This window comes from Rhinatrema bivittatum, chromosome 14, assembly GCF_901001135.1.
Source record: "Rhinatrema bivittatum chromosome 14, aRhiBiv1.1, whole genome shotgun sequence".
Classification (NCBI taxonomy): Eukaryota; Metazoa; Chordata; class Amphibia; order Gymnophiona; family Rhinatrematidae; genus Rhinatrema; species Rhinatrema bivittatum.
In genome coordinates, this window is record NC_042628.1 from 1,783,937 (window position 1) to 1,796,415 (window position 12,479).

A 12,479-nucleotide genomic window follows, 5' to 3' on the forward strand; every position below is an offset into this window, starting at 1 on the left:
TAGGGGAGCTGTTCCATTCCCCTTATCATTTTGGTTGCCCTTCTCTGTACCTTCTCCATCACAATTATATCTTTTTTGAGATGCGGCGACCAGAATTGTACACAGTATTCAAGGTGCGGTCTCTCCATGGAGCGATACAGAGGCATTATGACATTTTCCATTTTATTCACCATTCCCTTAATAATTCCTAACATTCTGTTTGCTTTTTTGACTGCCGCAGCACACTGAGCCGACGATTTCAATGTGTTATCCACTATGACTCCTAGATCTCTTTCTTGGGTTGTAGCACCTAATATGGAACCTAACATCACCTTGCACTTATCCACATTAAATTTCACCTGCCATTTGGACGCCCAATCTTCTAGTGGTGGATGTAGGGAACGGCCTCCCAGTAGTGGCAGTGGGAATGGGGACAGGGGACAAGCACAGAGGAACTCTGAGGAAGGGGCTGTCTGGATGGGTCACATGGTCTTTATCTGCCATCGTATAACAGAGAAGAGATTCCTGGATAAGCAGCACTGCAGAATCAGTTCCTAACTGGAGAGAGGTCCCTGCTGCATGTCTGCACCTGAGGATGAACTTTAATAAGGTCCTGCAGCATGGAGAACCCCTCCTGCCCCAGAGCGATGTAGCTCTGCCCGTGTACCTCAGTCTCACTCTGCACAGCGTCCTCTCCACGCAGCACCCCCTTCCCCATTCCTCTCCTTTGGGGCTGGTTTTGGGGTGCAGGGATGCTTCGCTCTGTCTCTCTTATGCGTAGCTCAGGTTAGATTTGGAACCCATCGCCCGTGCCCATCCCTGCCCTCCCCCCCTAGGTGCAGGTGTCCTGGCTGCTGCTTTTGGGGTAGATCTGGTTAACTGGACACAGAGTTCTGGTGCTGTTTCAGAATTTTAAGTTTAGAAGACGTCTCCTTTCACGAATAATTGTTTGAAGTCTGGGACTCTCCTCATTGGCTGCAAGACAGTGACTTGTAACCCTTGCTGCTCACAGCGGAGTTACAGGCAATGTTCAATCTGCTCAGATGCAGGTCACGGTCACTTCAGGAACAGTCGGCTCTTTTTGTCACCCAGCAGGAGCCTTTAAGGAAGGAATAAAAAGCTATCATTACAGAGCCCTAGAGAATACACTGATGGCAAATGAAATGGTTTACAAAATCTGAAAAAATGGAATTATAGTAGGAAACTTCTCAGATGATAAACCTGTGGTAACCAAAGCACGTTCACTATGTCAAAGGCACAAGGCCTTCCCAAGTTCCATCCCAGACTCGCAGAAGAGGGTCAAGACCACAGAAAACAGAAACGAGGGAGCGAGCAGTAGTCGGGGAACAGAAAGAGGAGGACCCAGGGTGCAGAGCAGAACAGAAGGATGAGCGAGCAGAGGGGAGCAGGCCAAGGGCATGGAACGTAACTGAGCCAGAAATCGCTTCCCGTGCGATAACCGTGTATAATAAAATCAGATAATAGCCAATTTCTAAAGTGATTCTACCCATGTTAATTGTCTCTTGATGCAGATAAGCACTGAGAGGGAGGCTCTGGGGGTGTGTGTGTGTGTGTGTGAGAGGGAGGCTCTGGGGGTGTGTGTGTGTGTGTGTGAGAGGGAGGCTCTGGGGGTGTGTGTGTGTGTGTGTGAGAGGGAGGCTCTGGGGGTGTGTGTGTGTGTGTGTGAGAGAGGGAGGCTCTGGGGGTGTGTGTGTGTGTGTGTGAGAGAGGGAGGCTCTGGGGGTGTGTGTGTATATATGTGTGTGTGTGTGTGAGAGGGAGGCTCTGGGTGTGTGTGTGTGTGTGAGAGAGGGAGGCTCTGGGTGTGTGTGTGTGTGTGAGAGAGGGAGGCTCTGGGTGTGTGTGTGTGTGTGAGGGAGGCTCTGGGTGTGTGTGTGTGAGAGGGAGGCTCTGGGTGTGTGTGTGTGAGAGGGAGGCTCTGGGTGTGTGTGTGTGAGAGGGAGGCTCTGGGTGTGTGTGTGTGGGTATGGGGGGCACACATTGTGTTTTCAGCTCTATGCAGGTGTAACTGTCTGCAGGAACTTTGTACTTCATGAAAATTTCAAAGCAAAAGTACTCATGGACTTTTTCCCAGTGCAGTGTGGAAATTGCCACTTTATGGATAAATCTTCTCTTTCGAGTTAGCAGAAGAGCGTCTTACCTTATCAAGGCTCCTACTAACAGGCCGGCTACCATAGGCCCTACCCAGTACACCCAGTGATAGTCCCAGTAATTTGCTACTACTGCTGGGCCAAATGCTCGTGCAGGATTCATGCAGGCTCCGGAGACATCTCCCCTGCAAGGGAACAGAGTGAGGTCAGCATTGCTTCACTTTGTGCTGCGCACTGCTTCTGACAGCAGCAAGAGGCGATATTCAAACTTCTGTACCAAGAAAGGTTAAGAGCAATCAATAATATTTAACAAATGTCTCCCAGAGTGTAACTCCCCGGTTCTCAGCTCACGCGGAACGTGGACACAGCAAGAAGAGGCTCGGCTGGGGCTGGAGCCCGGGGGATGTCTCAGCCGCTGCTCAGTGCTGACACCTACAGGCCAGACGTGGAGTTCTGAAGGCGCCCAGCCTGAGCACTGTCCCTGCAATGGCTGAGTAGATGGGAAGAGGATTTTACACTGAGGAACTCTCAGCTAAGTAGCCCAACAGAGGCTGGTTCTGATTCTTCCAAAAGCCCAAAGGAGCAGGAAGAAACTGTGAAGCTATAAAAACCCAAACAAGGCAAGTGAGTGAGAAGGGAGCATGGGAAAGGTAAAATAGAGTCTTTCCTGCACACAGAGATCCTTCTCCTGTTATAAAACTTTCTGGGCCTCTGCAGATGGGCCTGGCCCGAGAATTATTGCTAAGGTCTGTACCGCACCCCTGCCACTGCAGCTGAAGGAGAATCACTTAATTACAATCCTACTCGTAATTCAACGTCACTTAGCAGAGGAAGCTCATTCCCTGGTGGTTTCTATTTTGATACTTTTAGCATGGAAACCCGCAGCTCAGAATAGGGGAAGATCTGAAAGGCAGCCTACCCTGCTAAGATATCGACCGTGACGGTGAAGCCGATGCAGAACGGTGCCAGAGGGGTCTTGGTTTGCTGGTTGATGGCTCCCATACAGACAGCCAGGACCAGGAGGAAAGCCATCACGATCTCTCCTCCGATAGCACTCGGGATCTGCGCATCTGATGTGACAGAGGTGAAGGCCGCACCCGTGGAATTCGTGAATCGATTTTCCGTGGTCATTGCCTATGGCGGCACAGATGCTGTCACTACAACTCATTTATCACACAGACGCTGTTGCTATGACACATCCACCATGCGCACGCGGTCACTGCTCAAATTTAACTTATATGTTGAGCCACTTGCAAGGATCAGTGGTAGAACTGACTGCAAATATGTAATGTATGCTGATGACATTCAAATACATTGTAGTCCTGGGAATGATCAATAAGAGAGTCCTGAGAAACTACAGCGCTGCCTGGAAGAGGCTGAAGTCTGGTGTTTGAAAATAAGTTATATCTAAATCATCATAACATGGAAACAATCATTGACAGCCTTCTGTCCTTCCATATTTCTACAAAGCTGAATTTTTATGCCAAATTGAGAGAATTCTGGGCATAATTTTCGATTCTTACTGGACAATGCATAATCAAATTTGAAACATAGAAACATAAGAGCAGAATAAGACCACACTGCCTATCCAGTCTGCCCATCCTCCCAACTAATTTACCTTTACAATTCCCATCACTCCCTAAGAGACCCCCTGTGCATGTCCCAGGCTCTCCTGAATTCAGATCCTGTCCTCATCTCCACCACCTCCACTGGGAGTCTGTTCCATGCATCCACCACCCTCTCTGTGAAGAAATATTTCCTAAGATTACTCCTGATTCCTCCCCTTTTACTTTCATCCCATGATCCCTCCTTTCTGTTGAAGGAGCTTTATCTCCTGTGCATGGAAACCTTGGAGGTACTTAAATGTCTTTATCATATCTCCCCTATCTCACCTTCCCTTGGTTATGGAAAGATGAGATAATTATAAATAAATAAAACTGCTACATGTTCACCACACAGACACCATCACTACAGCCCATTTATCACACCAACCCTATCATTACTACTGGTTAACCACACAGTCCATCAATTGACTGGCAATATTTGCCATACATAATCTGTCTCTACCAAACCTTCATCAAACGCCATCACTATGACACATTCATCACAAAGGCACCTCGCCACTACCTGTTTATCATGCAGACTGTCGCTACCTCACATTCACCAAATGATACCTTACCACTATATGTTCACCACACGAATACCTTAGTACTACATGCTCAGCACGCAGCCTCTTTCCCTACTATACAGGCTGTCAAACTTCACATTCACCACAAAGACTCCATCTTCACCACTACGTGTTTATCATGCAGACTGTCGCTACCTCACGTTCACCAAATGATACCTTACCACTGTATGTTCACCACACAGATACCTTAGTACTACATGCTCAGCACGCAGCCTCTTTCCCTACTATACAGACTGCCAAACTACACATTCACCACAAAGACTCCATCTTCACCACTACCTGTTTATCATGCAGACTGTCGCTACCTCACATTCACCAAATGATACCTTACCACTGTATGTTCACCACACGGATACCTTAGTACTACATGCTCAGCACGCAGCCTCTTTCCCTACTATACAGACTGCCAAACTTCACATTCACCACAAAGACTCCATCTTCACCACTACGTGTTTATCATGCAGACTGTCGCTACCTCACATTCACCAAATGATACCTTACCACTGTATGTTCACCACACGGATACCTTAGTACTACATGCTCAGCACGCAGCCTCTTTCCCTACTATACAGGCTGCCAAACTTCACATTCACCACAAAGACTCCATCTTCACCACTACCTGTTTATCATGCAGACTGTCGCTACCTCACATTCACCAAATGATACCTTACCACTGTATGTTCACCACACGGATACCTTAGTACTACATGCTCAGCACGCAGCCTCTTTCCCTACTATACAGACTGCCAAACTACACATTCACCACAAAGACTCCATCTTCACCACTACCTGTTTATCATGCAGACTGTCGCTACCTCACATTCACCAAATGATACCTTACCACTGTATGTTCACCACACGGATACCTTAGTACTACATGCTCAGCACGCAGCCTCTTTCCCTACTATACAGACTGCCAAACTTCACATTCACCACAAAGACTCCATCTTCACCACTACCTGTTTATCATGCAGACTGTCGCTACCTCACATTCACCAAATGATACCTTACCACTGTATGTTCACCACACGGATACCTTAGTACTACATGCTCAGCACGCAGCCTCTTTCCCTACTATACAGACTGCCAAACTACACATTCACCACAAAGACTCCATCTTCACCACTACCTGTTTATCATGCAGACTGTCGCTACCTCACATTCACAAATGATACCTTACCACTGTATGTTCACCACACGGATACCTTAGTACTACATGCTCAGCACGCAGCCTCTTTCCCTACTATACAGGCTGTCAAACTTCACATTCACCACAAAGACTCCATCTTCACCACTACCTGTTTATCATGCAGACTGTCGCTACCTCACATTCACCAAATGATACCTTACCACTGTATGTTCACCACACGGATACCTTAGTACTACATGCTCAGCACGCAGCCTCTTTCCCTACTATACAGGCTGTCAAACTTCACATTCACCACAAAGACTCCATCTTCACCACTACCTGTTTATCATGCAGACTGTCGCTACCTCACATTCACCAAATGATACCTTACCACTGTATGTTCACCACACGGATACCTTAGTACTACATGCTCAGCACGCAGCCTCTTTCCCTACTATACAGGCTGTCAAACTTCACATTCACCACAAAGACTCCATCTTCACCACTACCTGTTTATCATGCAGACTGTCGCTACCTCACATTCACCAAATGATACCTTACCACTGTATGTTCACCACACGGATACCTTAGTACTACATGCTCAGCACGCAGCCTCTTTCCCTACTATACAGGCTGTCAAACTTCACATTCACCACAAAGACTCCATCTTCACCACTACCTGTTTATCATGCAGACTGTCGCTACCTCACGTTCACCAAATGATACCTTACCACTGTATGTTCACCACACGGATACCTTAGTACTACATGCTCAGCACGCAGCCTCTTTCCCTACTATACAGACTGCCAAACTTCACATTCACCACAAAGACTCCATCTTCACCACTACCTGTTTATCATGCAGACTGTCGCTACCTCACATTCACCAAATGATACCTTACCACTGTATGTTCACCACACGGATACCTTAGTACTACATGCTCAGCACGCAGCCTCTTTCCCTACTATACAGGCTGCCAAACTTCACATTCACCACAAAGACTCCATCTTCACTACTACCTGTTTATCATGCAGACTGTCGCTACCTCACATTCACCAAATGATACCTTACCACTGTATGTTCACCACACGGATACCTTAGTACTACATGCTCAGCACGCAGCCTCTTTCCCTACTATACAGACTGCCAAACTTCACATTCACCACAAAGACTCCATCTTCACCACTACCTGTTCATCATGCAGACTGTCGCTACCTCACATTCACCAAATGATACCTTACCACTGTATGTTCACCACACGGATACCTTAGTACTACATGCTCAGCACGCAGCCTCTTTCCCTACTATACAGGCTGCCAAACTTCACATTCACCACAAAGACTCCATGTTCACCACTACCTGTTTATCATGCAGACTGTCGCTACCTCACGTTCACCAAATGATACCTTACCACTGTATGTTCACCACACGGATACCTTAGTACTACATGCTCAGCACGCAGCCTCTTTCCCTACTATACAGGCTGCCAAACTTCACATTCACCACAAAGACTCCATCTTCACCACTACCTGTTCATCATGCAGACTGTCGCTACCTCACATTCACCAAATGATACCTTACCACTGTATGTTCACCACACGGATACCTTAGTACTACATGCTCAGCACGCAGCCTCTTTCCCTACTATACAGGCTGTCAAACTACACATTCACCACAAAGACTCCATGTTCACCACTACCTGTTTATCATGCAGACTGTCGCTACCTCACGTTCACCAAATGATACCTTACCACTGTATGTTCACCACACGGATACCTTAGTACTACATGCTCAGCACGCAGCCTCTTTCCCTACTATACAGGCTGCCAAACTTCACATTCACCACAAAGACTCCATCTTCACCACTACCTGTTCATCATGCAGACTGTCGCTACCTCACATTCACCAAATGATACCTTACCACTGTATGTTCACCACACGGATACCTTAGTACTACATGCTCAGCACGCAGCCTCTTTCCCTACTATACAGACTGCCAAACTACACATTCACCACAAAGACTCCATCTTCACCACTAGGTGTTCGTCACACAGCTTCCATCACTTCTATAATTCAGCAGACAGACAGACACCAGCCTTAGGACCTAAGCTTTGCCCGCAGCGCTCCCAGGACATCCTTCAGTGTATTACAATGAAATGCTGGAGGGACACAAGTCGCTGACATTTCTCTCTGTCCACTGGAGCCAGTGGCTTTTCTGGCAGGTTGTGATATCCACAATCGTTTCAGGACTGATGATGCATTTTGAGAGAAGAAAATGCAGTTATTTTTTCTATGGTGCTAATAAATTCTCTACCTGATCCTTTTCTCTCTCATTACTTTCCATCTCTTTTTCTCTGATTAAAGAAGAGACCCCATGGTTATGAAAACTAAAGGTGTATTTCACCGACTTCCACCAATCATATAGTGAAAGCATATGTCATGTTATAAATATCCACATTTGCGGTGAGTTCATCTGTGAAGTCAGTGGTAGAATCTGCACACGTACCTTTGCAAGAGCTGCCCCTATCATCCCACCACACAGCTGGGACACCCAGTATGGCAGAAGCAGCACTATATTCAGGCCACCAATCAGCCACGCCCCAAGTGACACGGCTGGGTTAAAATGCCCACCACTGCAACACAAGGAAAAGCATGAGAGGACACGTAATGACCACACTATAAATCCATACATCTGAAGGCTCTGATATCACATTGCTCCAAGTGACAGCTCTGACATGTGCCACATCGCTTGAATGAGCGAGGGTTATTGGTGGTATCACATAGCACCTGCAGTACACTGTACCAAATATAATTCAAACTGAAGCAGATGGAACATGCAAGAACTGGTTTATAATATTATCTGTTAGAATTAACAAATAAACAAGCAAAGGAAGGAAGAAAGTCAGCACTAAGAATTTTATCTACAGCATTCTAAACACCAGCCTATGCCATTAGGTTTGACAGTGGCAGGTGAACCTGGGGGTTAGTGCTGTGACTCCTGGAAACCAAGTTCCTATCCCATTTCTGACACCATTACAGCATATCCTTGAACAAGTCATGTAAAGCAGTGAGTGTATCCCTAATAACTTCGTGTTTAGTGTCCTATCCGCACTAAAGTTTCAGTGGGGACATGAAGACTGACAGTTTAATTGTATAACTGAGTGAAAAGATACTTTCTCTGATTTGTTTTAACAGTGCCACCTGTTAGCTTCATGGAGTCTCCTAGTCCCTAGTACTCTTGGAAAGGATAAATAAACATTCCCTATTTACACATTCCACACCACTCCTGACTTTATAGATTTCCAGCTCTCTCCTCAGCTCTCTTTTCTGCAAGCCCCTCTTCAGCCTTTCCTCATAGGGGAATTTTCCATCCCCTTTATCATCTTGGTTGCCCTTCTCTGTACCTTTTCTAATTCTGCTATATCTTTCTTGAGATACGGTGACCAGAACTGCACATAATACTCAAGATGAGGTCGCACCATAGAGCGAAAAAGAGGAATTATGATATTATCAGTTTTATTTTTCATTCCTTTCCTAATAATTCTTAACATTCTATTTGCTTTTTTGACCGTGGCCACACACTGAGCTGAGGATTTAAAAGTATTATCTACTGAGACTGCAAGATCCTTTGCCTAGGTGGTGATGTCTAATATGGAACCCATATCGTGTAACTATAGTTTGGATGATTCTTCCTTATATGCATCGTTTTCCACTTTCCCACATATGATTATCTGCCATTTAATAACATAAGAACTTAAGAAATTGCCATGCTGGGTCAGACCAAGGGTCCATCAAGCCCAGCATCCTGTTTCCAACAGTGGCCAATCCAGGCCATAAGAACCTGGCAATTACCCAAACACTAAGAAGATCCCATACTACTGATGCAATTAATAGCAGTGGCTATTCCCTAAGTAAACTTGATTAATAGCAGGTAATGGACTTCTCCTCCAAGAACTTATCCAAACCTTTTTTTAAACCAGCTCCACTAACTACACTAACCACATCCTCTGGCAACAAATTCCAGAGCTTAATTGTGTGTTGAGTGAAAAAGAACTTTCTCCGATTAGACTTAAATGTGCCCCATGCTAACTTCATGGAATGCCCCCTAGTCCTTCTATTATCCGAAAGTGTAAATAACCGATTCACATCTACTCGTTCAAGACCTCTCATGATTTTAAACACCTCTATCATATCCCCCCTCAGCCATCTCTTCTCCAAGCTGAACAGCCCTAATCTCTTCAGCCTTTCCTCATAGGGAAGCTGTTCCATCCCCTTTATCATTTTGGTTGCCCTTCTCTGTACCTTCTCCATCGCAACTATATCTTTTTTGAGATGCGGCGACCAGAATTGTACACAGTATTCAAGGTGTGGTCTCACCATGGAGTGATACAGAGCCATTATGACATTTTCCGTTTTATTAATCATTCCCTTCCTAATAATTCCCAATATTCTGTTTGCTCAATTACCCTGTCTTGCAATTTCTCACAATCTGTTTGTGATTTACTACTTTGATCCCTTTTCCAGATCATTTATAAATAAAAAGCACTGGTCCCTGTACAGACAGCTGTGGTGCTCCACTATTTGTCTTTCTCCATTGAGAGAAATGATTGCTCAGTCCTATTCTGTTTTCTGCAATAAGTCACTGCCTCCTATGCCTTGACTAAGGAGAGACCCCAAAGAATTTGTTGCTTGACTACAGCACATGCAGTGTTCCCACAGTTCTTGAATGTAATTTGCTTTGAAGTGGCTGAATATAAATGCACCGGTACCTTATGCCTCCTAGGATGGCAATGGTGAGTCCGAGAGTCAGTCCATGGGCGAGTGCTGGTTGCAGTCTCCCGGTACTTTCCACATTCTCGATGACCGAGACACAGCCAATGAACACAAAAATGGCTGTACCAAGCAGCTCAGCGATGCAGGGCTGTACATAGCGCTCGTACCAGTGTGGCTGTGTCACTTTATGCTCTGCATCCAGGTCATGATCTTTCAAAGACATTGCAAACTCTGGCGCCGACATGGGAAGGCTGCAAAAGAGGTGCGTCTTGAGCCTATAGCAGTGGCAATTTACACAGAACACCTCACTGTCAGCCTGAGTCAATCCATGCACCATCCAGAGGGGCAGCTCCTGGGTGAGACCTGCCTTGCAGACCTCCTACAGAAATTCGCACATCCCAGCCACTACCTTCCATCACTGCTCAGGTGTGTTTCCTACCTTTGCAAAGCACTTAAGGTGTCTGAATGTGTGTCCGTGTATCATGGAGGCTCTGGCAGAACGGATTGGGCTGAAATTTGTTTAGAGAAGTGCCATTACTTTGGGTCCAGGAGAAATGTGCCTGAGGAAATTCTGCTGGGACCCGTTTCCTCATCGATATACTCTGAAGTGCACCTACATTTTACTATGCTGCCATCTCACCTTGAGAATGTCAAATTGTGGAAGAAACGCCCTGTTTGAAGCTGTTTGGTGCTGGATTTGGAATGAGGGGAGGAACAGGACAGGCACAGGAGGGAAGTCAAGGGGACAGAGTGCAATATGATATAGGAAATGGAATCTGTCACAGACTCTGGGGTCTCCAGCAGAATCTCGTCTGCCTCCTAACATCAGTAATTTACCAAACAGAATTTTAAAGTATAGATAATGACGACACTCCCTGCTTTTCAGATGACCGTACTTTGCTCTAAGAAGAGCCTTCTCCTTCTCGCTAGCCTGGCACGCAGTGAGCTGTCCTGCTTTAGGTGAGCAAGGGGCTGTGCACAGAGCTGAGTGTTACTACGACGTGCTTCCTCCCTCCCCACACTAAGATGGGTACTAATGGTGCACGCTCCCTCCCCACACTAAGATGAGTACTAATGGTGCACGCTCCCTCCGCCCAGTAAGCTGGGTGTTACTGGTGCACGCTCCCTCCCCACACTAAGATGGGTACTAATGGTGCACGCTCCCTCTGCCCAGTAAGCTGGGTGTTACTGGTGCACGCTCCCTCCCCACGGTAAGCCGGGTGTTACTGGTGCACGCTCCCTCCCCACACTAAGATGGGTACTAATGGTGCACGCTCCCTCCGCCCAGTAAGCTGGGTGTTACTGGTGCACGCTCCCTCCCCACGGTAAGCCGGGTGTTACTGGTGCACGCTCCCTCCCCACACTAAGATGGGTACTAATGGTGCACGCTCCCTCCCCACACTAAGATGGGTAATAATGGTGCACGCTCCCTCCCCACACTAAGATGGGTACTAATGGTGCACGCTCCCTCCCCACACTAAGATGGGTACTAATGGTGCACGCTCACTCCCCACGGTAAGCCGGGTGTTACTGGTGCACGCTCCCTCCCCACACTAAGATGGGTACTAATGTGCACGCTCCCTCCGCCCAGTAAGCTGGGTGTTACTGGTGCACGCTCCCTCCCCACGGTAAGCCGGGTGTTACTGGTGCACGCTCCCTCCCCACGGTAAGCCGGGTGTTACTGGTGCACGATCTCTCCCCACGCTAAGCCGGGTGTTACTGGTGCACGATCTCTCCCCACGCTAAGCCGGGTGTTAATGATGCATTCTCCCTCCTTGTAAGCAGCTGGGTTTTACTGGTACCTGCTCCCTACCTGCAATAAGCCGGGTGCACATTCCCTCCCTACAGTAAATTGAATATTACTGCGTTGTACTCACTCTCCGCAGTAAACCTACTATGTATTTCTCCAGCTGTCGAAAACGTTAGGGTAGGAAAATCCAGAAGTGGGATATTAATTCAAAGTAGTGTGCAGGTCCACTTATCGCTGGGAAGCACTTTTGCACCTCCAGCTGAGGAGAGCAAAAAGAAATTGTTTTTGAAGTGGATTTACATTTCTTTAAAAAAAAAAAAAAAAAAAAAAGCAATGCAATCTGATAGGCCAGCACCGTGCTCCAATCAGCACAAGCCCTGATGTGTTATCTGAACAGTCCTCTGGTTCAAGGTTTTCAGATTTCTGCCAAGAAAGAGAATTAAATTCCTCCAACACTGGAAGAGACAAATGGACAATAAACAGCATTGACATTCAGAGCTCTGATTAGGCTCATTTTCCATATTAGCTTCTTGCACTCTCCAAGCGTCA

At 46.6% G+C, this 12,479-nt stretch overlaps 1 protein-coding gene across 2 annotated transcripts; it reads right to left on the bottom strand.

Moving 5' to 3' along the window:
- Positions 1–283: 283 nt before the first annotated feature.
- Positions 284–12,219, bottom strand: AQP8 (aquaporin 8). Of its 2 annotated transcripts, none has more exons than XM_029577219.1 (6): positions 12,076–12,219; positions 10,177–10,431; positions 7,914–8,040; positions 3,010–3,224; positions 2,141–2,275; positions 284–1,078 (listed from the first exon to the last, which is right to left on the bottom strand). In XM_029577219.1, the coding sequence occupies exons 2-6, from the start codon at positions 10,422–10,424 to the stop codon at positions 1,036–1,038; spliced, it is 768 nt and encodes a 255-aa protein (XP_029433079.1). In that variant the 5' UTR covers positions 10,425–10,431; positions 12,076–12,219; the 3' UTR covers positions 284–1,035. The 2 variants fall into 2 exon arrangements, with proteins under 2 accessions (XP_029433079.1, XP_029433078.1); XM_029577218.1 differs by having other exon boundaries at positions 12,058–12,213.
- Between the last annotated feature and the right edge of the window lie 260 nt (positions 12,220–12,479).

Bases quoted from the DNA above. Each gene is read 5' to 3' on its own strand.
- AQP8 (XM_029577219.1), bottom strand. From the start codon at position 10,424: ATGTCGGCGCCAGAGTTTGCAATGTCTTTGAAAGATCATGACCTGGAT. The intron at 8,041-10,176 runs GTACCGGTGCAT...CTTGTGTTGCAG, and splicing joins GCCATCCTAGGAGGCATAAG to TGGTGGGCATTTTAACCCAG. The intron at 1,079-2,140 runs GTAAGACGCTCT...CCTTCCTTAAAG, and splicing joins TTAGTAGGAGCCTTGATAAG to GCTCCTGCTGGGTGACAAAA.